This window comes from Cibotium barometz, chromosome 13, assembly GCF_041138505.1.
Source record: "Cibotium barometz isolate CiBa-2024 chromosome 13, ASM4113850v1, whole genome shotgun sequence".
Lineage (NCBI taxonomy): Eukaryota > Viridiplantae > Streptophyta > Polypodiopsida > Cyatheales > Cibotiaceae > Cibotium > Cibotium barometz.
In genome coordinates, this window is record NC_141058.1 from 9,441,148 (window position 1) to 9,466,782 (window position 25,635).

Here is a 25,635-nt window from a genome sequence, read left to right on the forward strand (position 1 = left end):
ATATGCAACTGAACCAATCCGTCGTGTAACACGAAATGGTCCACAGTATCTAGGGGATAATTTCGGAGATCTACCTGTCCGTGAAGTCTCGGAATCTTTCGGAACTCGCAAATACACCATCATTCCTTCAGAGAACTCTCTGGTTGAATGATGTCTATTAGAATAAAACCTGTCTCGGTCTTGAGCACTTCTAATAGATTCCTTTGCAACTTGTAACATTTCTTGCATATCTTGCGAAAAATTACGTGCTGCATCATGCTGAAGTCCTGAGAATCCTACTGTAACATAAGCATGAAAGGACTAAACCCTGTACTCGTATGCTTAGTACTGTTATATGCAAATTCTAACATAGGAAGATAATCCTCCCATGAACTCTGTCTTTTGGATACATATGCTCGAAGCATATCCTCCAAAATCTGATTCACTCTTTCAGTCTGACCATCAGATTGAGGATAATCCGAGGAACTCAAGTTCAAAGTTGTTTCCAACTTCTCAAAAACAAGTTTTCAAAAATCACTCGTAAACTTAGAGTCCCTATCACTGACTATGTCCTGCGGTAACCCGTACAGTCTAAACAATTGCTTGATAAACTGCCGTGCTAATTGCGTAGCTGTAATAGTCTTCCGAGTCGGTAAAAATCTAGCCATTTTTGTCAAGCGATCTACCACAACCCAAATAGAATCGTGGCCTTGATGTGTTCTTGGCAATCCGGTAATAAAATCCATGGAAATACTTTTCCATTTATTACGTGGGATTTGCAAAGGATGCAACAACCCAGCATGTCTAAAGCGTTCAGCTTTATTTGCCTGACAAATTTGACACTTGAGAACATAATCTTCTACATACCCTTTCATCTTCGGCCAATAAAAAGTGTGTTTCACTAATGATAACGTCCTGTGTACCCAGGGTGTCCAGCAGAAGGGGCGTCGTGACACTCCTTAAGAATCTTGGACCTAATGTCCGGGATCTGTGGTACACAAATTTTGTCATTACGGAACAATAAACCATTCCGAATCATCCACTGGCCTCCTGCAGCCTGAATAGTAGACTGCTCAGTCATTGAGTCTTGGTCAATCAATGAGCTCCCGTCCTGGATCTTCTGCCAAAATGGATCTCTAATTCGACTAAGCGCATCTGCAATACTATTCATGGACTCTTTCCGATAATGGATCTCAAAATCAAAATCTTGCATTAACGCTGCCCAACGAGCTTTCCTTCCTCTCAAATCATCCGCATCACACACATACTTGATTGACTGATGATCAGTCAATACCACAAACTTGGAGCCATATAAATAATGTCTCCAAACCTTGAGAGCATGAATCACAGCATAAAGCTCCTTCTCAAGGGTTGGCCAACGAGATTGAGTGTCGTCTAGCTTTTTACTTTCAAAAGCAACCGGTCTACCATCTTGAAATAAAGCAGCCCCGATAGCATAGTCACTGGCATCAGTTTCAAGAACATAAGGCCGACTAGGATCAGGCAATGCTAAGATAGGTGCTTCCTTGACTTTATCTTTCAAAAGTCTGAAGGCCATATCCAAATTGTTATTCCAAGTGATAGGCTGATTTGACTTACGTCCACGACCTTTCAATAAGTCGGTCATCGGTAGTGTGAGCTGAGAGTACTCCCGTACAGATTTCCGAAGAAAAACAACAAAACCGAGAAAAGAACGAAGTTGTTTCACTGTTCGTGGTATAGGCCAGTCCAAAACCTTCTGAACTCGGTCATAGTCAATGCTCAATCCATCTCTAGTGATCTTGTGTCCCAAGTAAATGATGTCGGTCATAAAGAACTCATATTTACTTAACTTAGCATATAGTCGATTCTGTCTTAAAATAGATAAGACAATCGTGAGGTGTCTGACATGATCCTCAAGAGTACGACTATAAATCAAAATATCATCCAGGAACACCACCACAAATTCCCCCAAATGTTCACGAAAAAGATCGTTCATTATTTGCTGGAAAGTGGTTGGAGCATTGGTCAACCCAAAAGGTAATACGAGAAACTTGTAATGGCCATACCTAGTCCGAAAGGCGGTTCTTTCGACATGCCTTTCATGAATTCGTATCTGGTGATAGCCAGTACGTAAATCTATCTTCGTGAAATATTTCGCTCCTGCGAACCGGTCAATCAGGTCATCTGATCTAGGGAGAGGATAACGGTTCTTAATGGTCAGCTTGTTCAATCTCTTGTAATCTATACACATTCTCCAAGTATTGTCCTTCTTTCTCCTAAGCAACACAGGTGCACCCCAAGGTGATTTACTTGGACGGATCTGGCCCATCCTCAAATAATCTTCGAGTTGTTTAGCCAACTTATCTTCCTCGGCTTGGCTCATCCTATAAGGTGGAATACTCACAGGATGAGCACCAGGGATCAAGTCAATACGATGATCTACTGCCCGTTCAGGTGGTAAACCCGATGGCAGTTCCTTAGGAAATACATCTTGAAACGAATCAAGTATCTTCTGTAATTCTTTGCTTTCAAACACACTTAATTCATTTACATCCAAAGAAGGGATGAGAAAGGAAGAAAGTGGAATCAATACACAATGGAAAGCGGTATACAAAGAAGAATTCATTATATTTCCAAAATCAATTGTATTTACAAGAGGTCCCTGAGAGGGATGAATACAATCACCTAAAATACTATACTGGGTGTCCCTATGCTGAAAAGAAAAAATATGACTAGACCAATCTATCTGGACTTGAAGAGTCTTAAACCACTCAAACATTTTCCAGATGCATAACATAGCAAACTTGTCTTCCCGCAGGTAGACGTACCTCATAGGTATGGTCGCTGAGTGTCGTATCAAGACTCAATTTCTGCACAAGTTTGTAGTTAACAAAGTTATGCGAACTGCCAGGGTCTAAAAGAATGTGAATTTTATGGCCATTCACTTCTCCAAAAACTCGAAGAAGATCATGCAAGCCAAATACTTTAGAATTGAACAGACAATCAGAACAAGTACTAGGGCGAGAAAGTACAGTAATTGGCTTACCTGTCAAAGACAACTGGTTAGTTGCCTTTGGTTTGGGTCTTGCGTTTGTCTTGGTATCCTTTTGCTTCGGGCACTCATTACGCATGTGTCCTTTTTCTTCGTAGATAAAACAACGTCCTTCCTTCTTGAGCTTTAAAGCCCTAAGGAGTCGTTTCTTCTTCGCTGGTGTCGAACTTGAATTCTTCGAAGGTTGGTCCAAAGACTTGCCTTCAGTCGTGTTAGCCATAGGTGCGGAGAACTTTCGTTTATGCTTGTTCTCCTACTCGGTAACGGGTTTCGACTTGGAAGAGACCATCGTATCATCATAGATACGAGCTGAATGAATGGCCTTGTCCAAAGTTTTACATTTGTTATTTTTAACCTGCAATCGGTACGAGTCTGGTAAACCAGCTACGAAAAACCCCAAAAGAGTAGTGGGATCCATCTTTGTAGCTTTCATCTGCAAGTCACGAAACTTCTGGAGGTAGACCTCATAAGTGAGGTGCTGCGAGGTCATGGTCAAAGCTGAAAACCGGGCAACAACATCATAGTCATCCTCTTCTTGAGGAATTCTTTCTTGAAAACGTCTTCAAATTGTGCCCAAGTCGTTGGCTTAGGGTTGAGTTCCTTCCACCAAAGCAAAGCTTTGTCGGACAGGAAACCTGCTGCTAACTGGATCTTCTTTCCATCATCATATGGATGAAACTGAAAGTGAACTTGCCACTTATGTAGCCAAGTGTCCACGATCTGCTTGGTTCGCTGCTTTTGCTCGCCCCTGAACGGTTCCGGAGTAATATTGGGGCCTAAAACTGAAGCCAAGGTATCCATACCCGAGAAAGTAGAGAGGGTAGTGGTCAATAGAGCGATGGAGTTTTGCAAAGCTTGCATCTGGGCTACGATTTGTGCCTGACGTTCCGTCGAAGAAGCTTCCAGAGCTACTTTGAACTCTTGGAAATCTGATTTTGACACAAAATCGTCAAAAAGATCGGCATCGGTACCTTCCGTAGCCGGCAAGCCTTTGCGTTCCACGAGGGGCTCCAACTCTGATTCTTGGGTCGACATCGGGAGAGGGTACGTGGAGAGAAAATTCGATCTTTGCACAACAAAAGTGCTAGTGAACTTGAGAGCTTGAAAACTTGAGAGAGGTGTGGCAAGAAGCCCACTTGAGGGGCTTTATAAAGGTTTCCCAAAAAAAAGTAAAAGCCCCCAAAAGCTATGCTTGGCTTTTTCTTTGCTTTTGTGTTTTTTTTTTCTTGAATAAATATATATATATATGGATATATATATTCTAAAGTCTTAAAAAAAACACTTTTAAACCTTGGAGAGGAGATGACTTTTAAATTTTTATAAAAAAAATTTAAACGAAAAAAAACGAAAGCCCAAAAATAAACGAGTGCTTCCCTTGTTTTTTTTTTCGCTTCCCTCCTGGATTGGCCGCTGAACCGCCGGATCTGCCAGCGTGAGTAAACGTGGCTTGGGCGACACCGGCCTGTTGTGCCTGGCCTGGGCATCAGCCCGCCTTGCTTGGCCTGGGCACCAGCCCGCTTGGCCTAGGCGTCGCCTGGGCTGGCTGCGCTAGCCTGGCCACAAGGCCACGTGGCTTGGGCGCCCACCATGCCTAGCCTTGGGTGCCTTCAGCCCGCCGGTAGCCACCGCCTGCAAACGTGCCAGCGTACAAAGCCGTCAACGCCTCCTTCTCACACGTGCTCTCTCGCTCGTTCGTTCAACGAAAAGCAACGTGCTTTTTTTTCTTTTTTTTTCTGTTTCTCTCCCTGCAGTTTATGCGTATGCACAACAAACATGCCTCTTCTTTGCAAAGCAATCAACCCTACTTAGACTACCACCTCCCATCAACATGGGTGTCTTTGATGAAGAAAAACACATACTATTTCTGAAAATTGCAGTATGCACAGAAAAAACAGCAAGCTTTTAACACATACCTTTCTTCGACCTCTTCTTCTCTACCTACCGACTTTCTCGTTCACGAGGCATGCTCTGATACCACTGTCAAATCCCCACGGATCTCCTCGTGATCGATCTTGGTTTGAAACTCGAATCCTGCAAACAAATGAACAAACAAACAAGCAAGGGGGTGCAGGCCTGACTCACCTCCCAACCATGACAGCCGTGGGCGAGCCCACAGTCTTGGCTGTCCCCACCGAGCCACGAGCTAAGCTAACTAGGATGACGTACCGACCAATCTCCTCCTCGCGACGTCCCATACCGCCACGAAGCTGCCCTCGCGGGCCTCGAGACTGCTGCCGGCCTCGACGGCGTAAAGCAGGTGCACGTCTGCACTAGATCCAGGCTCCAAGATCATAGAGCTCTCACAAACTCGCGAGACTCTCTATATCCCAATAACTAACCTTGGCCACCCTTTTATAGGCTCTTGGCCGGTCATCGGGCGTCCACACTTGGGTGCCCGCCTGTCCATACTTGGGTGCCCGCCCGTTAGTATTTCCCTAACTCAGCTCGTCAACCAGCCTGCCTAGTTCCAAGCTTCCCCAAGCCTCGAAACTAGTCTTGCATGCGTGTAGCACACGGTAGATACACACTGTGCACACGACATTGATATCGAGCCCGTATCTTTGTGATCGTCTGGGAGTCTGGTAGCTTGGTGCTCTCAGGCTCCGTCTGGCTTGGAGGTCCGCGCCGCTTAAGTGTAACCCCCTCCTGTGTCATGGTAGGCATTGGGATAGATCTCTGGAAGAAATCAGTGAGCTAGAGCTGTCGCCCACCTCTCCTTGTGGTATGAGTCTGTAGCAGTGTCTCTCTGTGGCGCTGTGTCTCTAGCAAGAACTGGCCTAATATGCGTTGATCTGCGGACTCCATGATCTGGCGGAGTGAGGGATGTCCACTGAAGATGGTGGTGTCTCTCTCTCTAATGACACTATATGCTTTGCATTTGCATACATAATGCTCCTCACTCTCAACCTCCTCCTGGCATAGTCTGCATATCCTCTGTGCTCTGGGGATCCGTGCTACCCTACTTGCCTCAATCTCAAGCTGGTGTGATGACACTCCGAGCTGGCCAATCGCCACTCGGGCACTGTGAGGCATGTACACATCCGTATATCCGGGTCGCTGAATGAATCCATCCACTGAGATACGCATAAACTGATCTCTGTAGTATAGCATCTTTGGCGGTAGAGGCTGGCTGGGTGTAATCCAAGTCTCATGGGTGTATCGCTGCCATAAATCTTGCCGAAGGACTCTGTTCCTCTCACTGTGAGAGAGCTAGATGTGTGGTGCATGTATAGCATATTGGAAAGGTGGCAGGTGATCTATGTCGAGACCATGCTGAGTGAGCCACTGTATCATCTGTGAATACCATGATCTCCTATCTCCACTCTCTGTGAGTCGCCTCAAAAGCTCTATGTGAGAGTCGATCTGATGGCATATCTCTGATCCTTTGTATGAAGCAGATCGTCTGGAAGAGGGCCTCTACTAGCATAGGAGGTGCAACAAACTCCGCTCGGACAATGTCATGTGGGACGGAGGGTTTGTTGCGGATCATCCGTGAGAGCATGAGAATCTGAGGCCTCTCTATCTGAGACCATGTGGAGGTGGCGAGCCCAGGTGCCCATACTGTTGCAGCATACATCAAAGCAGGGGTGACTAGTGTGTCAAACAACCACCCCTTCGTGCGGGGCTCTTGGAAGTGTGCCTGGTCTCTCTACATGGCTAGAGCTGCATACCCTCGTGCGAGGTTATCCGTGGTTGCCTATGCCATAGTAAATCTTCCTGGCGGAGTCGTGAATTTAATTCCCAAGTACACACATGAGTCTACCACCTCTACCTGTCCTCCTGCTAGTGTGAAGATGGCCTGTCGTCTAACCGGCCTTGAGGTGTGGAAAATCATGACCTTGGTTTTCCCAAGGTTCACTGTAAGCATAGTTACCACGGAACGTCGTTTCGCCTTCCTGGAACGCCGGAACGCCGTTCCGGGCGAAGGCACGTTCCCGGAACGCCGGAACGTTCCGCAAAAAAAAAAAAAGTTTTTTTTTTTTTTTGGGCGGAACGTTTGTTTTGCTTGCAGAAATGTATGTTCATGTCTTGGGGGAGCAAATATTAGGAAGCATATTTGGCTATCCGTATACAAAAAGTTACATTTTTTTGTGTCATATGCTGACATGTCATATGACGTGGCGTTCCGCGACGTTCCCGATCCGCTCCCGTTCCCGTTCCCGCTCCCGTTCTAGCATCCGACGTTCCCGGAACGTTCCCGTTCCGTGGTAACTATGACTGTAAGTCCCCTCTGTGTGCAGAAGTCATCGAGTGCATGGAGATGATGCTGTAGTCCCATCTGCGACTCAGAGACCAAAATGATATCATTTGCATATAGCATAATGTGGACTGTAGTACCTGAGATGTCTACCCCGTCCCCACCACCGTGAGCCACCTCATCAATGTATAGCCCAAATAGTGTAGGAGAGAGTGGGCATCCTTGCTTCACACCTATGGTGCTAGCAATAACATCAGATAGTCCCGCGGGGCATCGTATGCGCCCGATGACCTGCTCATATAAAGCATAGATGCCCCAGACCATCTGTGAAGGGATCCCCAATGACTGGAGGCGCTGGAAGAGTCTCTCCCGTGGCATTGTGTCAAATGCTTTGCGGAAATCCACAAAGCAGCAGTATAATCTCCTCTCCTGCGCCCTAGCCTAATCAATCAAACATCTCAGAGTGAATATATGGTCAATAGTGGAGAAAGCTCGTTGGAATCCAGCCTGCCTTGGTGCTCGCAGTCCCTCCTTCTCTGCATATGAGCTCAACTCTGCCTTGAGCACTGCGCCATAAAGTTTGGCCAATGTATGATCGATCATGATAGTCTTGTAGTTGCTGGGGTCTAGCATGTCTCCCGCTTTGTGGAGAGGCACAATGGTGCGCATAGTCCATTCAGTTGGTAGGCCCTCCACTAGTGCCCTGTTAAAGAGGAGAGAGAGAGAGAGAAACGATGTATTAACGTCTACGGAAGGCCAGATTGGCCTATGAGACAAATCTGTATACAACAAGTCCATGTCCTGAGTATCATGGAAAGAAAAATGAAAATGAAAAGCTAATCCTAGTCATATGCAACTCACTATGCAATCATCATCTAGCATGCTATAGATGTACAATCATGATAATTGGTATACACATGGGGCATGGGGCGAGGAGGACTCTCACATCTGTTGTGCCCTGGTGTAGCCTCTGGATTCTCTCCTCCATAGCTCCGTGGTATTATGCCTGGATCTAGGCAGACTGGGCCTGATGGAGTAGTGGTGGTTTGCATCCGGGTAGTCGCGGTCTCTTGGCAGCTCTAGGCGCTCTGTAGTGTGAGCAGCCATCGGGGGGTAGAGAGAGAGAGAGAGAGAGAGAGAGAGAGAGAGAGAGAGAGAGAGAGAGAGAGAGAGAGAGAGAGAGAGAGAGAGTTGTATTAACGTCTTCAAAAGAGAGAGAGTTGTATTAACGTCTTCAAAAGGCCAAAATGACCTATGAGACCAAAAGGTTACATCATATCCATGAGTTACATCATCCTGGGTACAAAATAGTAATAAAGAAAGATAACAAAAATCTAGAACTAAAAAATCTGATCTAGGTACATGAGCAGAGAGCTCTCATATCACCCTAATACATCCCTCATGGACCACTGTGACATGGTGCTCAAGGTGGTAAAACTGAGCTGGCACGAGAAGGTCCTGCGATGATGGGAGATGATGGCCCGGATCCTCCTGTGGTGGTGTGGCCATTGGCGAGGGCCATGGGGTCTGGGGCCTCGAGCTCTGCATAACTCAGTGGCTTTGTCGAGTGTCACACCTCTTGGCCAGGCTTCTGCACTAGCCTGTGGTCTGGGTATGATGGGTGGATCGGCCCTTGGAGCGTTGGTATGGAAGAAGTCGGTGAGAGCTCTTTGTGCTGGTCCTCGAGCAAGTACAGCTGATCTGGATCTCACTAAGGATTCCCTTTGTCTGCAGAGCTCTAGAAGAAAAATTCCCAGGCATGTTTGATCCGGGAAGTCTCTGATCTTGGAAAGTGGTCCGAACCCAGCTCGGAAGAGGCGGTGGAACCTCCCCCGAATTTCATAGTATACAGGGCATCGGCATATGTAATGATCCTTTGTCTCGGGCTATGTGTGACAGAGCTGGCATATCCTGTGCTCTGGTGTGGCCGCCTTGGGCCCATATCTGGCAGTCTCCACTCTCAACTTGTGGGACGAGGTGCGGATCTGGCCGATCGCACATCTTACCCCAAAAGATAGGTGTGTGCCCGTGTAGCGTGGGTGGATGATGAAACCATCCACTGTCAGGCATAGGAGGTGACTAGGTGAACTCCATGTCCTTTGAGTATCTAGTCTGACAATGTCCTTCCTAATAACCCTGTTCCGCTCTGTGAGGCTGAGAGCAAATGACGGGGCCTCTCTTGTACTGGAACGGGGGGAGTGCCTCCATCTGCATACCGTGCATGTACCTGTGCATGCCAGCACTCTGTATCTCCCTCAAGTGTCAACTGTCTCGAGGACTCCAGGGCTAGCCGGGGGTATCTATCAAGTGGAAGCTCCCATAGCCTGTGCCAGTATGTCACTGTTTGGAATAGAGCCTATGTCACTATCGGTGCAGCCCCCATCTCTGCCTGCACAATCTCATGTGGCACTGATGGCTTACTCCTAATCATGCGTGAGATCATTGTCACTAGGGGCCTCTCCATCGGTTTCCACTCATCATATACCTCCTCTGTATCTGTCTCGGCCGGCTCTCTCCTCTATCTCCTCCTATGGTATAAGCTCGGACCCCAGATGGGGGCACCATACAGTAGTGCAGGTGTAACTAGAGTATCAAATAGCCAAAGCTTCGTCTTCGGCTCCTGAAACTGTATCTGTGAGCATTGCCTCCCTAGCGAGCCAAGGGCTGCATATCCCCTCATCAATCTAGCTTCAGCCGCCTTCTGCATCGAGAACTGAGGTCTAGCAAATGTGATCCCAAGGTATACATATGACGTAACATACTCCACAGGCTCTCCACATATGAGAGTATGAGAAAGAAAGAAAGAAAGAAAGATTTTATTAACGTCTTCCAAAAGACCGAACTCGGCCTATGAGACAAATCGGAGTACAGGTATGGGGTATCCTCTGTCATCCCAACAAAATGAAAAAGTACTGAATAAAAAAGCTGAATCTGGGTGTGCAGGGGATGGAGCTCTACTACTAGGAGAATGCAAAGCTATATGCATGGAGTATACAATCATGATATGCAACCTAGCTAGCTCCATCCTGTACCATACTGGGGGTATAAAATGGTATACATCAGTGAAGGGGGTGTCCACAGCTCCCTGAAGAACATGCCTGGGTGTGCTCTGAAGCGGGCCAGTCGCTCCGCACCCTCTTTGTGAAACTGAGCTCTGATCTCTGTCATCTCTCTCTGGTATGTCCAAAAGCCAGGTGTCCTCTGTCTCCTGCGGGCTCTAAGTGTCTCTGCTCTCTGGAGAGTAATTCCCTGCCGTGTAGGGGCTGGGAGGGGTATGGATCTCTGAAAAAATGTAGTAATCTGTGTCTGTCGTCCCCCCTCGCCTGTAATAATGTCTCTCTGTGGCGCTGTATGTCTAGAATGTATCTCCCCAGTATGCGCTGGTCTGCTGCCTCAAAGATCTGGCGTAGGGAATGTGGCTCTCTGAATAAAATGGGATATCTCTCTCTGATGGCTGTATATGCTCTGCATTTGCATACATAATGCTCCTCACTCTCCACCTCCTCTCTGCACAATCTGCATACCCTCTCCTCTCGGGGGATCCGTGCTGCTCTGCCAGCCTCAATCTCCAATCGGTGTGATGAAACTCTGAGCTGACCAATAGCCACTCGGGAGCCGTGTGGTAAAAAGCCCTCTAGGCCTCTCTATAAATCCATCATCAGTGATACTCATGAAGTGATCTCTGTAGTATAGCATCTTCGGTGGAAGAGGCTGTGTAGGCGATATCCATGTCTCTCGTGTATAGAGCTGCCATAGATCCTGTCTCAATACTCTGTTCCTCTCACTATGAGAGACGGATATGTGGTGCATCCCTGTCATACTGGAATGGTGGTAGATGATCCATGTCTAGGCCATGCTGTGAGAACCAATGTGTGACCTGTGCATACCATGATCCTCTGTCTCCTGCCTCAGCCAACTGTCTAGATGCCTGAAAAGCTCTGTATGATAATCTGTCCTGTGGCATCTCTCTGAATCTGTCTAGCAGGCATATAGTCTGAAATATGGCCTCTACCATCATAGGAGGCGCAGCAAACTCTGCTCGGATAATGTCATGAGGTACTGACGGTTTGCTGCGTATCATGCGTGCCATCATGAGGGCCTGTGGTCTCTCTATCTGTGTCCACCAATGGGTAGCAAGGCCTGGCGCCCATACTGCTGCTCCATACATCAATGCCGGTGCGACTAATGTGTCAAATAGCCACCCCTTCGTCCGGGGCTCCTGAAAATGCGCCTGGTGGCACTGTCTCTCTAGCATAGCCAATGCTGCATATCCCCGTGTCAATCTAGCTCTGGCTGCTGAACCCATGGTAAAGCGTGTGGCTGCTGCAGAGAAGGTAACCCCTAGGTACACGTATGATGTCACCACCTCCACCTGGCATCCTGCGAGAGTGAATGTCAGCTGACTCCTGCCCTGTCTCGATGTATGAAAGACCATAACCTTGGTTTTCCCAAGGTTCACAGTAAGACCCCTCTGTGTGCAGAAATCATCGAGTGCATGTAGATGCTACTGTAGACCACCTGGGGACTCAGACACTAATACAATATCATCAGCATAGAGCATAATATGTACTGAGGTACCTGCTAAATCAACTCCATCTCCGCCTCCCCGTGTAATGAAGTCAGCCACCTCATCAATATATAACCCAAATAGCGTGGGGGAAAGTGGGCATCCTTGCTTCACACCAATGGTGCTAGCAATAGTCTCGGACATACCTCCTGGACATCTGACTCGCCCAAAAACCTGCTCATATAATGCATAGATCCCCCATGTCATATCTGCTGGTATGCCAAGAGACTGCAGGCGCTGAAAGAGCCTCTCTCGTGGTACTGTGTCAAATGCCTTGCGGAAATCCACAAAGCAGCAATAGAGCTTTCTCTTCCTCACTCTGGCCTGATCAATCATACATCTCAAAGTGAATACATGGTCAGTGGTAGAGAAAGCTCTCTTGAAGCCTGCCTGCCCTGATGAGCGTAAACCTGCTCGCTCAGCATATAAGCTAAGCTCTTGCTCCAGCACTGCACCATAGAGTTTGGCCAGCACGTGGCCAACCATAACCGTCCTGTAGTTGCTCGGATCGAGCATATCCCCTGTTTTGTGAATCGGCACATCGTCCACTCCGCAGGCAAACCCTCTGCTAGTGCCCTGTTAAACAGGTGTGCAAGAAAAGGAGCTAAAGAATCTACTGCATATATGAAATGCTCACCTTGCAGGCCCATATGGTCGGCGGCCCGTCCATGCTGTAGGCGGCGGATAGCTTCCTGTACCATCGAGTGGGTAAAGAAGCTAGCTGTGGTAGGTCGAGGCTCTAGTGGCTGAGGTATAGGTGGCTGCTGTGGGGCATGGTATAGACCCTCTGCATATGTGTGCCATGTCTGTGGGTCTGCAATAGGTGTCGGGGTCCGGGGCTCTCTGAAGTGCCGCCATGAGACAGGGCTATCTCTACTCATGAAGAAATGAAAGATCTCTAGCTCCTGTGTCTCTGCGAAGGCCCGCCTTTTGCGGCGAGTAAGTCTCCTCATCTCTCTCCTCGACTCCTGCTCTGTGATGGCTCCCAAGGCTCTCTGTATGCGGAGCCGTGAGTATAGGGCTCTGCACTCGTCATCATACCATCTGTTCTGGGGCATAGTCCCAGGTCTCGTAGGCTCTCATGAGTGTACACGATGTGGGAAGCTCTGTAATGCAGCCGTGTGTAGGAGTGATGCCAGCTGGGCTGTAATGGTATCCATAGATGCCAGGGGATCCATGAGTAGGAGCCCATCCTCTACTCTGCCAGTGTATATGTCTTCCATGTCGTGTGAAGTAGATGGTAGTGTGTGGCGTGGGTATGTGGGGGGCTGGTGATACTGGTGATCCGGCTAGTGAAAATGCCAAGTATGTATGATCTGCCCCAATAGGACGAGGTGGAATGGAGAATGAGGTGACAAGCTGTGATGCCTCCAAAGACCCCATAATGTAGTCTACCACCGTGCCTCCGGTCCGTGTATGACCCCCATGTGGGAAGCATGTCAGCCCTCCTGATCCCGGCTACTGTAGCATCCCGTTATAAATAACGAGACGATGCCTGGCTCCCAACTCTAGTAAGTGGTCCCCATAATGTCCTCTGTCTGGTCCAGTGTCCTCTGATGCCCGACTAGCCCCTATCTCCTCTGGATCCACAGGGTGGAGGATCTCCATGTCATCATAGTCATACACCTCACACTGTCTGCTCTGTGTGTGAGCATTGAAGTCGCCCGTAAGAAATACTTCCCCTAGTGTAGAATAATGCATAATCTCCTCTGACAGACAAGTGTATGGCGAGGCTCCTGTCTCCTCCTCCTGTGGCATGTCCTCTGTAATGACATAGGATGATCCTGATGGAGAAAAGTAACATAGAGCTATGTATATAACCCTGTCCTGTGAGAGCAATAAGCTGATCCACATGTATCTGGCCTCTGGATCCTGTGCTACCACTCTCAGCCTCCCGTGTAGCTCCCGTCTGAATAGGACTGCTACTCCCCCCGACCCTCTCGAGGTACCCTGGCGTGTGGTCCTCCTGTATGCTGACTCCCACTGGAATCCCTCTACTCGAGGTAGCCCTCTCTCTGGGCTCTGATGTGTCTCTGTCAGAAGTATGATGTCTCTCCCCACCATAACATGCTCCAATCGTCCAGGTTGCACCCATAGTGAACCATTACAGTTCCATACTGCCATGTGTATCTCTGTCAGTGGCCTGGTTTGTGTCCCATAGGCCCCAAACCGCTAATCCATGGGCCGGCCATCAATGATGACCCGACCATCTCGATAGAAGGCCTTCTTGCCTTCTCTCCTCGCGTGTAAGACTCGTGGCATGCAAGTTCTCCTATGCTCAAGCTGCATCCTCGTGAGATCATCATCCAAGAAAATGGGAGCTCCCTCTAAACCCCGTAGTATGACCCTCTTCCTCATGAAGGTGACCCTCTCCGTCTCTCTTGCAAACTGTAGGATGAGGGCTCGCTTGCGTGTTGAGTCTTTCCCGGCTCTCCATGCTTTGGTGAAGGGGAGAGGGTGCTCTTCCTTGTAGCCGAGCTTCATGCATAGAAGCTGTCCATCTTTCTCGGGAGTGGAGTCGGGTGTCTCGGCTATACCTGTGACTCGAATGTTGAGGCGGCGAGCATGCCTCATCTTCTCCTCCTCAATGGTGGTGTGAATGATTTGGTTTTCTTCCCTTTGAGTCTCCTCCCTCACTTCTTTACGGATGTTCTTCTTCACTACCTCGACCCATCCTGACTGCTTGGCTTCGAGCTTTCCCTCCATGTCCTTTGTGATCTCCTTGGAGATCTCTTCTTTGATGGCCGTGAGAGTGTTGTCATTGATCTCCCCTTCTTCCTTCTCAGCATTCTTGATGGCTACCAGTTCCACTTTCAATGCACTCACCTCCTCCTTGAGTGCCGTGTTCTCTTGTTCGAGGTTCGTGACCCGTGCTTCGAGAGCTATGATGTGCCTGTGTAGTTTGTTTTCCACCTCATTGAGGTTGGAATCGGATGTCTTCTTGTTCTCCTTGATTAGTGCCTTCATTGCCATCTCGAGGGCCTCGAGTTTCTCTTGGAGACTCGGGGCCATTCCTCCAAATCACTCTGCAGTCCTTCCCACAGGCAGGGAGGAGAGAGAGAGAGAGAGAGAGAGAGAGAGAGAGAGAGTTATGTTGCTGCCTTGGGGGCCTGAGCAAGGGTGAGTGGAAAGCGGAGCAGAGAGGCGAAATGGAATGCGGGCCAGACCTAAGGCGAACTGGTGGGCAGAGAGGCGGAATGGCGAACTGGCGGGCAGAGAGGCGAAATGGAATGCGGGCCAGACCTAAGGCGAACTGGCGGGCAGAGGCGAACTGGGCAGAGAGGCGGAATGGCGAACTTGCGGGCAGAGAGGCGAAATGGAATGCATGGCGAACTGGAGCAGAGAGGCGAAATGGAATGCGGGCCAGACCTAAGGCGAACTGGCGGGCAGAGAGGCGGAATGGCGAACTGGAGCAGAGAGGCGAAATGGAATGCGGGCCAGACCTAAGGCGAACTGGCGGGCAGAGGCGAACTGGGCAGAGAGGCGGAATGGCGAACTTGCGGGCAGAGAGGCGAAATGGAATGCATGGCGAACTGGAGCAGAGAGGCGAAATGGAATGCGGGCCAGACCTAAGGCGAACTGGCGGGCAGAGGCGAACTGGGCGAACTGGGCAGAGAGGCGGAATGGCGAACTGGAGCAGAGAGGCGAAATGGAATGCGGGCCAGACCTAAGGCGAACTGGCGGGCAGAGGCGAACTGGGCACAGAGAGAGAGAGAGAGAGAGAGAGAGAGAGAGAGATTAAATTGAGATTTTAGTACTTAGGAGAAGAGGAAGATGCTCACACTTACTTTGCTGTATGTGCATGGTTGTTCAGATGTTACAATTGGAGCATCTATAACTGTGCAGCGTTCCTCTGGCTTATTTATTGAGACTTCACCAGGAGTAAAGCATGGTGAATTGATATCTTGCATCCGTCTGCGAATCCCAGGTGTTTCTAGACTTAGAAACATAGGGAAATATGCAAATTCTTTTCGAGTCAAGGTTGAGGCAACAGCACGGAATGCTCTGCAGACCCCTCAAAAAGCTGATGTGTGCTTCCATGGGTAAGGATTGTTGGCATAACTTGTTATTTTTTCTGGGCCTTCACCTTGTGCTGAAACTACCCTTCGTGTTTTGTTCCCAGAAATGAGTCGTTGGAGCTGGGGCAATGCTTGAAGGAAAGTTGGCAGGCACTGGAAAAGGGGTCCTGGAATGGATTGATGTCTCCCTTTGAGACAAGATTTCTTGATATAAGGATACGAGACTCAATCACAGATATGCCCTTGACAGTCTCTGTTGATGAAGGTATGCCTTTAACTTTGTCTGTAAAGTTCATGTCACGATAAGCGTCAAGACAACTTCTTATTTGTCATTTATGCCACTGATGATGCAGAATTTTGGCCATTTCGACTGGGTTTTCTGGGTTTTGGTCTGTTCCTGCTGCTAGTAGCTCCTGTCATGAGCAGCTGGGTGCCTTTCTATTACAGCAGTGCAATGATGCTTGGCATTTTTTTGATCGTTTTAGTACTTCTATTTCAGGTGAACACTGTTCCTTAGTACAAGTGAGATGTCTGTATGTGGGCATGCAGTATCAGCTGCTGCCCATGTGCAAACTCAGCTGCTATGCACACGTTTTCTGATGCTTGGCTTCATGTGACTCAGGCCATGAAGTTGCTCCCTACAGGGCGAAAGAGTACTCTTTACATTGTCTTGTATGGCTCAGTGGTAAAATAGCTTTTCGTGCTCTTATATGTAAAGGTGATTTCATATTTAAGGTTTTTATGTAATATCTTTTCTTGTGGTGATGATAGTTCTGCAAACATGTGATTTTGCAGGTGGGCATGGGAACAGTGATTTTGCATTACTTCACAGGGTTGGTTTCATCCCTTTCTAAAGAATTTGGCATCAACAATGAAGCATACAACCCTGTAAGCTTTCAACCTCCATGGTATTCCCCTTCGGACTTCCATCATCTTCATCATTTGATGAGAAACATGTTATTCTGAATGTGGCTTGTGTGCTCTGCAAAAACAAGAGGAAAGCACATGTTACAATACTCCACATGTACAGCTTTTCACAGCAGCTTATAGGTCCGTCGGGGAATTACAAGATTTGATATGTTTAGGGGTACTGCCAGGGATGTTGCCTATCCATGGTGAAGGAAAATAGATGATCACAGTGTGGAGTTGAAGTACTCATCAAAGGTTTGTTAGAGGTATTGATTGCTTCTTTGAGGACACTGAATACACACAGAGCCTTACTCAGGTTCTCTAACTGCATTTCATACATGGCAGGTATGGCTTGGGAGTCTGTATTCTGAGTTAGGGTTGTTTAGTCTGGCTGTGAGCGATGCCCTCCCATCCTTCAAGCTAAGAAAGGGGAATGTGTGACCCTTCAATAGACGTGACCTCCCCAGCTATCTTTTTTTGAACGACTCCACGTGCAGATTCAGTTTTGATGGTGCACCAAAGCAGTCCTGCTGGACGACTTATGAGAGCATGATTTGGCGAGTATTGTGGACAGCTGTGGATTAAGTACCGATTATGCAGGGTCACTCTTTTCCTCTATTTGACTGGTCATGGTGGCTGTGGTGGGCTACTATGGGTAGACTGGCCACTTGTCATGGCTGTGGAGCATTGACAATGTTACAACCCTACGGATCTCCTAAACACAAAACACGAGTGATAAGAACAAATCCCCTAAGAGGCGTGCGGGCTAGCTCACCTCCCAACCATAGGTTCAATGCTTTGAACCGAGCCAGGGGCTAAGGTTTGACTCCCACATATACATGCTAGTCTGCCCCATAGAGGCCCTGGCCGCCTGTATTAGCCTGTTTTCTCCTAATAAAATAGCAAGTACACATGGATTTATGAATAATAACCTTAGCCGCTAGTTTACAACATAGGTTTCCCAATTTTCTTTCTTAGGCAGATTTTGTTTCCAAGAGTGGAAACGTCTGAGAGGGGGAAGTATGTTACGTACCTAGTGCTAATCCTCAGGATTAGTACCCTAATCCGATAGGGTTAGGGGAGCCCTAGGATTAGGACAAAGCAGGCTAATACGAGCAACTTGTTGAGTCTTCCTGTGTCCTCTCTTTTCACTTAATTTGGTTCTCCAAAGGAACTAACTAAATCTACAGCCACTGTTCCTACAACTATCTCAGTGGAACTAAAGAAATACCAACTTGAACTAGAGTCGTGAGGACCTCAATCCAAATCCCGAGAAATCAGCATCACAAAGACAATTGTTGTAGCCAATCAAATTGCCTATCCTATCAAGATTAGGAAATTCCTTGTACCCAACTGTGAGAGGCTCCTCCCAAGGATCACCTAATACACATGCATAAACAAGGTTAGAGAAACCAAATAAAAGGGGTGCACGCAAGCTCACCACGCAACCGTAGGTTCACGTCTGTAAACCTTCCCTGAGCCAAGGGCCAAGGCTCCATTCCCATGAGTCCATGCTAGTCAGCCTTGGCATTCCATACCCAATTCCTGCCCACAGGGACCCTTGGCAAGACTACCCATGATCCGCCACGTCCATGGCAGGAGTAAGTCTTTTGGTCCATGTCTAGACCACAATGAATCAATGGTAACCCAAGACTCACTTATATAGTGCTTATTGTCGCTATAAATAATAGTCCAATCATAAATAGCCAATAACCTTGGATTTATTAAATCTGAACCTGAATCCGCTTGCTTTTCCTAATCCCAGGGCTCCCCCAACCCTACTGGATTAGTCCCTAACCAGTGCTAGGTACATATCATTCCTCCCCACTTAGGACATTTCCACTCTTGGAAATAAATGAAGGAGAATCCAACTACGTGCATCAACTATCTCCGAAATCAGGTTTATACATGTGTGTCAAAATCCACATAGCCACGTATCTAGGAACGAGCTCAATTGAAGCTGTTTTTCCTCCAACATATGACGGTGGGAACAAGGTTACAAAAACAGAACCTTCTCAGGTCTTCGAAGAACATAAACCATCCTTCAATCCTCCAACTCCTCATGGAATTGGAAACTTGAAATCGTCAAGATAAATATCTGCTAGCTCCAACATTATACCCATCCTTTCCAGAATCTAGTAAAACCTTGTACCTAGGGGATATCCTACCTCCTCCTCAAAGACTCTTAACTATCAGGCACCACAATTGTGTCTTCTTCAAGCTATCAAGGTCTGAGGGAATCTGGGTTTTAACCCAACTCCCTTTTATGCTGTCGTGGAGCTGTCGGCGTGTTTTCCTATAGCCGACTGCTTCATGTACTAGTATATAAGAGTTGCTCCCTTATTCATTCATATATATCATTCTTGCCCTATTTGCTGGCTCTTGTACTCTGTAACCTCAAGCTAATAAAGCTCAGATCTTGCTTGTAATCTTTCATGTTCATTGCTTCCGCTTGTGCACATTCTTTCAAACTTGAGCTTATCTTGGGAGGTGAGAATTGATTCCTCTTCCAAGACAAGGGAGTTGAGATCATCAAAGTCGAGATGGCTCTTTGTGACCTGGCACCGCAAAGCTCGAGAAACATCATCATACTCAGTAGGGAGCTTTGTGAGGATTAGAGCAGCCAATTGAGCAAAAAACAAAGAAGCACCCATCGCTAGCAACTAATCATGGATGACCTTGGCCTTCATTAAGAATGATTGCATGGAACTCCTTGCAGGAAATACCAGACTGTACAGTTGCCCTTCCAAAGTAACGGCCCACATCGAGGACTCCCGAGCATAGAGATCCGCCAATTTGGACTAGATTTCGAACGAGCCACCAAAGGTTTGCAGGGTCGGTGAGACCTCCTTCGAGATAGTCTGCATAAGCGTGGAGTGTGCCTTGGAATCACGGATCTTTTCAATGCCCTAAAAAATGTCCCAGAGACCTTTATGGATGAACTAGACCCGCCTGTTAAGCTTCTAATGAGCATAATTTGTCCCGTCAAGTTTGTCCTTGTTCGTAAGGGGGGACCCATCTGGCTGTTGCATGGGGGGAGGGTCAGAAACAATAGAATCATTTGGCCTCGCAACTTGCGGATACCATCTCTTTGCTTGTGGGAGCTTGCAATCTCAAAGAAATCCCCAGTGACCCTATCCCCCGCTTGGGTCTAGAAGGAAGGTCTGGCATGGTATTTGTAGTCCACCCTCTGCTCCTCTATAGATCTGAGCTTTGTACAGATGGCAACCAACTGACCCTCAATCCACAGGCTATCTGTGGGAGCTCTCTTGAAGTCGTTGAAGAGAAGCAAGGCCTCGGTGAATGCTCCTTTCCTGCTCACGGAATCCAACCAATCTGCTCTGTGCTGCCTCTTGTAGTAAACTGCTAATCTCACGTAGGCCTGCATCCAAGGTGCTTGCAGCAGATCCTGAGAGAAAATCCATCCCCTCCCATATCTGCTCTATCTTGTTGGTATGTAGAGTCTTGGATGAGGCTGTTAGGGATTCGAGTACTCAAGTGTTTGTCTTGCCTCCAGGGATCCTCTAGAGACAATATAACCAGAGCGTGATCTAAGAAAGTAGTGCTTGCCAAAATACCGATCATGCCCCACGATCGCAAGCCCACTCATCCACATAGAATCTATCAAGTTTAGATAGATTGCGGCTAGTGCTCCTCCTATCAGACCTTGAGAAGCACAAACTGACGGGGTTGCGTCCAAACTCTGGTAAGTGCCAAGGGTCCGGGCCCCTAAGAGCCAAGATCAGCCACTCCCATGCAGAGTACTCCGAGCCAGAGACTGCAGCCATGCCTCCTCTGAGTCTATCCTCTATTGATTCTATCATGTTAAAGTCTTCACCCATACACCAAAAGGCCGTGTGAGGAAGGGACTAGTGAATTGCACTCGAGAAGGCAGCTCTGCCGGGAGCAATGTTCGGAGCATACACATTTAAAAAGCCCACACAATCCTTGCCAATCCTGATGGTCACCCACTGAGCCCGACCAGTGTCAATGATGCCTGAGCCAACTATTGTTGGCAAGAGCTGCTCATTGACAGAAAAAGACTGTCGACTGGCTACATAGTGGATTGCTGGTTTCCGTACAGAACAAGCCGTACAGACCACGTGGCTGTACGACTGCAGGTACAGGTTCAGGTGGCGCTGACAGGAATAGACAGCAGGCGGCTGCTGTGCAGGTGCTGACCTGTACGGTACAGGCGGCTGTAGACCTGTACGGACAGGTACAGGCGACAAGGAAACCTTTGTCCAGCTGGTACAGTCGGGTACAGTGCAGACCTGTACAGCTGGTACAGGCGGAGGTGCATCATACACGCAGCAGCTGCAGGCGCAGAGATTGTACGGACAGGTACAGTAGGGTTTTACTGACCTGTATGGATAGGTAGATCCGGTTTCAGTTCTGTTCAGTCCTGAACAGTAGTAGGCGGCGCATTTCCAGTTGCAGGCGGTGCTTTATCAGAGCATAGTTGGTGCATCAGTCAGGTGGTTGCAAGGAGGAAAGTACAGACAGTCTTTGTCAAGTACAGACTGGTACGATCAGTCCCACGGGTGCAGAACCACGCATTGAATTGGTAAGCTCTGAACTTGTCCATCTTTCTATCTTTCCACTGGCTTATGTCTGCTGTTATCTGGCCCCTTGTGAGAGGAGGGGTATGGCAGTTTGAAAGGGTGGAAACAGAGACCGGACAGTGGATGTATGTTTGTACTGAGTTGTGAAACCATGTTCATGGAATATGCCAGATGTGTGCTCAAGGCTGCCCTGCTGAATTGTCTTGGTTGATCAGAGGGAAGCACAGTGTGTTGCTTTTGTGGGACACAGATCTGTGTGTGTGAACCCTCTGTGCTAAGAGGTCTTGAGGGCTGCTAGATTGGACATACAGGTTTATTCTCCTGGCTGGTTTTTTGTATTCAGCTTTACATCTCATTGGATTTGAATAAAGAAATACCGAAAGGGGCGCCAAGCTTTGGGGCCAATAGGTGTCGATTTCATTTCAGTTTTGGGGCATTCTAGCTCCAATTAATTTTGTTATTTATTTGGACTACAAGTGGAATGGTGACTGCTAGTCTACCGCACTTTGGTTTCTACCAGAGGCCGGTTTCAAGGTTCCGTTGCCGGGACCCATCATCAACTTTCTTAAGGGGGTGAGCTCGTGGTTGACTTGAGGGAAGTCATTGCTGAAAAATTCAGCAGCATGTCTGATACAGAAGATGAATATTTTTATAATGAAGAGGAATAGCAAGAGACCTCTCCTGAGAGAAATGAATCTGAGGATATTCTTGCAGGAGAATAGGCTGTAGATGATGAACAATATGAGAATGTAACACAGCCAGAAGATATGCCTAGTAACGAGGAAGATGATGCTCAGTTTAAAAATCGTTTGGCCGGTGTAACGGATGTGTTTATGCAGCTCACACAAAGTGAGAAGTTTGCTGAATTTATGAGATCCCGTTCTGATCCTGAAAAGAAGAAGAAGAAGGTGCGTTCTAAGAACCTACCTCAGGGTCATAGTGGTGCCTTCCCACAGGATCCATCTTTTGGACAGTTTCCGAACATGCAACATACTTTTGGTGCCAACTCACAGAGTTCCTTTTTCGGACAGCCATCTATTCCTCAGCAGTCTATGCATCCAGGTTATTTTGGTGGTTGTTCCAGTCCATGACTGGGGATTATCCTCAGGGAGGCATGGGTATGCCAAGGACTTTTGGAGCTAATTTTCAGCCTGGGATGCAAGGGAATATGTATGGTGGTATGCAGTCCGGAATGCAAGGAAACATGTTTGGGGGCATGCAACCTGGAATGCAAGGAAATATGTATGGGGGCATGCAGCCCGGTATGCCTAATGGTATGTTTGGAAACATGGCTGGAATGTATGGCATGCCAGGTGTGGGAATTGGTAATGTTGACCCTATGATGGGCATGAATGTTGGGGGTAGCAATCTTGTGAAGCCACTTCCTTATGATAATCTAACGCCTATGGGTAAAGCGAAGGATTATAAGGAAGAGGGAGCTGCTGTGAAATTTGATACATTCAGTGGAGCCAAAGATAAACTAAAGGCACTTACCTTTTTACAGCAGTTTGATGCTGCTTTTTCTGGTGGTAATTACAAGGAGTCCTCTAAGGTGAGAAAAGCTGCGACTTTTCTCCAGGGCAATGCATTGCAGTGGTGGCCTACTCTTCTTTTGCAGGGCATAGCACCATCTACTTGGGTACAGTTTAAACAGGTGTTCTCTTCCGTATGGCTCACATCTACTTTTGAGGTGGATGCATCAAAGTGTGAAAATCTTGACGATTATAATAAGAAGTTTTGGGAAGCTTTACTCCCAATTACTTCTTATCGTGCAGTGCCTTTGTCGGAGCAGGTGGAGAAGTATTGTTGTGGGCTGCCCAAGGAAGTGCGTGACTATTGTATAAAGACTCGAGTAACAAATATGTCACAGATGATAGAGAATGCTATGACAGCAAATGCGTTACTCACTGGAGTCTCATCTGGATTTAAAGGTAGTAAGAACTCAAGCAAGAAATCTGAAAAGTCAGGGCATGCTTCGCGTGATGCAAAAGGGTCTACAGAGAAGCGGTATAAGAATTTACCAATGCCCAAGAGAACTCCTGAGGAGAGACGGGATTTGATGGATGCTCGGAAATGTTTTTACTGTACAGAGGAAGGACATATGTCTCTTAATTGTCCTAAGAGAAAGTCCCAAAAGGGCTCTGACACCAAAGGAGAGCCGAAGTCAAAGAAACCAAAACCTTCTGCAGGGTTAGTTCCTGATCTTGTTGGGGAACAGCCAGGTGGTGAAGAGACTGAGTTGTGCAGGGCATGGAGTAAAGTGAGAGATCAAAATGCCTTGATTTTCTTTGACACGTGTGCTAGAGCCAACTTTATTTCATCGGATTTGGTTGGCCGATTGGGGATCCGTGCAGAGGAGATGGGGCCTTTATATGAGGCTAACATGGCTTGTCCTGGGTATGCAGAACCCGTCACTCCTATTATTGGGAAGCTCCGGCTTCATTTGCAGGGTTATGTGGACAGCGAAGAGTTTTTCATCATGCCACTTGATGGATGTGATGTTTTGTTGGGAATGCCATGGTGCCACCGAGTACATGCGGTGGTGGATATATACAATAGGAAGATCACTTTGGCTCATAGAGGGAAAGAACATGTTTTGGATGTAAAGTTAAAAGGGGAATCTGTTCCTATTGTATCAGCTTCAGCAATTTCATTAGTAATGAAAAAGCATCTTTCCGCGTATTTGATTTATGTAAAGGATGCAAAAGATGATGAGTCTCAGTCTAATTTGTCTACGTTAGATAAGGACAGGACTGATTTCTTATGTGGGTTCCAAGATTGTTTTTCCGAGTCATTGCTAGGAGAACTTCCTCCGGAGAGGCAAGAAGATTATGCCATTGATCTAATTCCGGGTAGTACTCCACCAATCAGACCGTCGTACCGTGTTAGTGCAGCCCAACAAGAAGAAATTATGAGTCAGGTACAGGAGCTGTTGAATAAAGGGTTGATACAGCCTAGCTCATCACCCTTTTGCTCACCTGTACTCTTAGTGCAAAAGAAAGATGGTTCTTGGCGCATGTGTATTGATTACAGGGCACTGAACAAGAATACCATCAAGAATCGATTCCCCATTCCGAGGATGGATGACATTTTGGACCGCTTACAGGGCTCCACAGTCTTTAGTCGGATTGACTTGAAAAGCGGGTATCATCAGATACGTATTAGACCCGAGGATGTGCATAAGACAGCATTTCGAACCATGTTTGGGTTATATGAGCTCTTGGTTATGCCTTTTGGTTTGACAAATGCACCTGCCACATTTAACAGAATGATGGACAGGATTTTCCGGCCTCATAGAGCGTTTGTGGGCACATTCTTTGATGATATGATTGTGCATTCACACACTGAGGAGGAGCATAGAAGGCATTTGGCCATTGTATTTGCAAAACTCCGGAATCATAGGCTGGTTATTAATGGCAAGAAGAGTGAGTTCTTCTTGCAAGAGATACACTTCTTGGGGCATATTGTGTCTAAGCATGGAGTCCGTATGGATCCATCGAAGGTGGAAGCAATTCTTAATTGGCCAGATTTGAGGACCGTGCATGATGTACGCAGCTTTTTGGGATTGTGTTTCTATTATAGGCGGTACATATGGTATTTTGCTGAAATTGCTTCGTCCCTTCATGCCTTAACAAAGAAGGCAACTCCGTTTAGATGGGCTGATCAGGAATTACAGCCTTTAAAAAGCTTAAAGAAAAGCTTACTTCGGATCCAGTATTGGTATTACCGGACCTCCGAAAGGCTTTTGTTGTCTAGTGTGATGCATGTGGAAACAGCATTGGGACAGTTCTCATGCAGGAAGGACATGTAATAGCGTATGAGAGTCGAATATTGCAGGATGCCGAGAAGCATTTACAGGTTTATGAGAAAGAGATGTTGCTATAATTCATGCTCTTTCTACATGGAAACACTATTTGCTTGGGGCTGATTTCACTGTGCAGACAGATCATCAGACCTTGCGTTATTTCCTCACGCAAACTAAGCTTTCAGAGAAGCATATGCAATGGGCAAACTTTTTGTCTATGTTCCACTTCCAGATTGTACATGTGGAAGGCAAAAAGAATGTTGTGGCAGATGCTTTGTCACGCAAGCCACAGGTCTCAGCAGTTTCACTTGCTTATCATCATGAGCTTGATGAAATGAAAGAGCAGTATGCCCATGATGAGGACTTTGGCAGGTTGTATGATCAGATGTCTGAGGGTCAGCGGCATGATCATTATACTCTCAGAGATGGGTTTTTGTTGATGCATGGTAGACTGTGTGTTACCAGGCAATTGCGACTCAAGGTAATGATTGAAAGTCATGCTCCACCGTATGCAGGTCATAGAGGTATTGACGCCACGGTAAAAGCAGTGGAGACTTTC

The 25,635-nt window shown here is 47.3% G+C and overlaps 1 protein-coding gene across 1 annotated transcript in view; it reads left to right on the forward strand.

The window, feature by feature from the left end:
• The window catches only part of LOC147632341 (uncharacterized), a 46,371-nt gene that overhangs the window by 9,449 nt on the left and 11,287 nt on the right, over positions 1–25,635 (forward strand). The window contains exons 2-6 of the mRNA XM_086807161.1: positions 15,593–15,821; positions 15,902–16,062; positions 16,151–16,296; positions 16,420–16,482; positions 16,593–16,685. Of these exons, the coding sequence (XP_086663287.1) occupies positions 15,593–15,821; positions 15,902–16,062; positions 16,151–16,296; positions 16,420–16,482; positions 16,593–16,685 (692 nt within the window). The remainder of the gene's footprint in view (positions 1–15,592; positions 15,822–15,901; positions 16,063–16,150; positions 16,297–16,419; positions 16,483–16,592; positions 16,686–25,635) is intronic.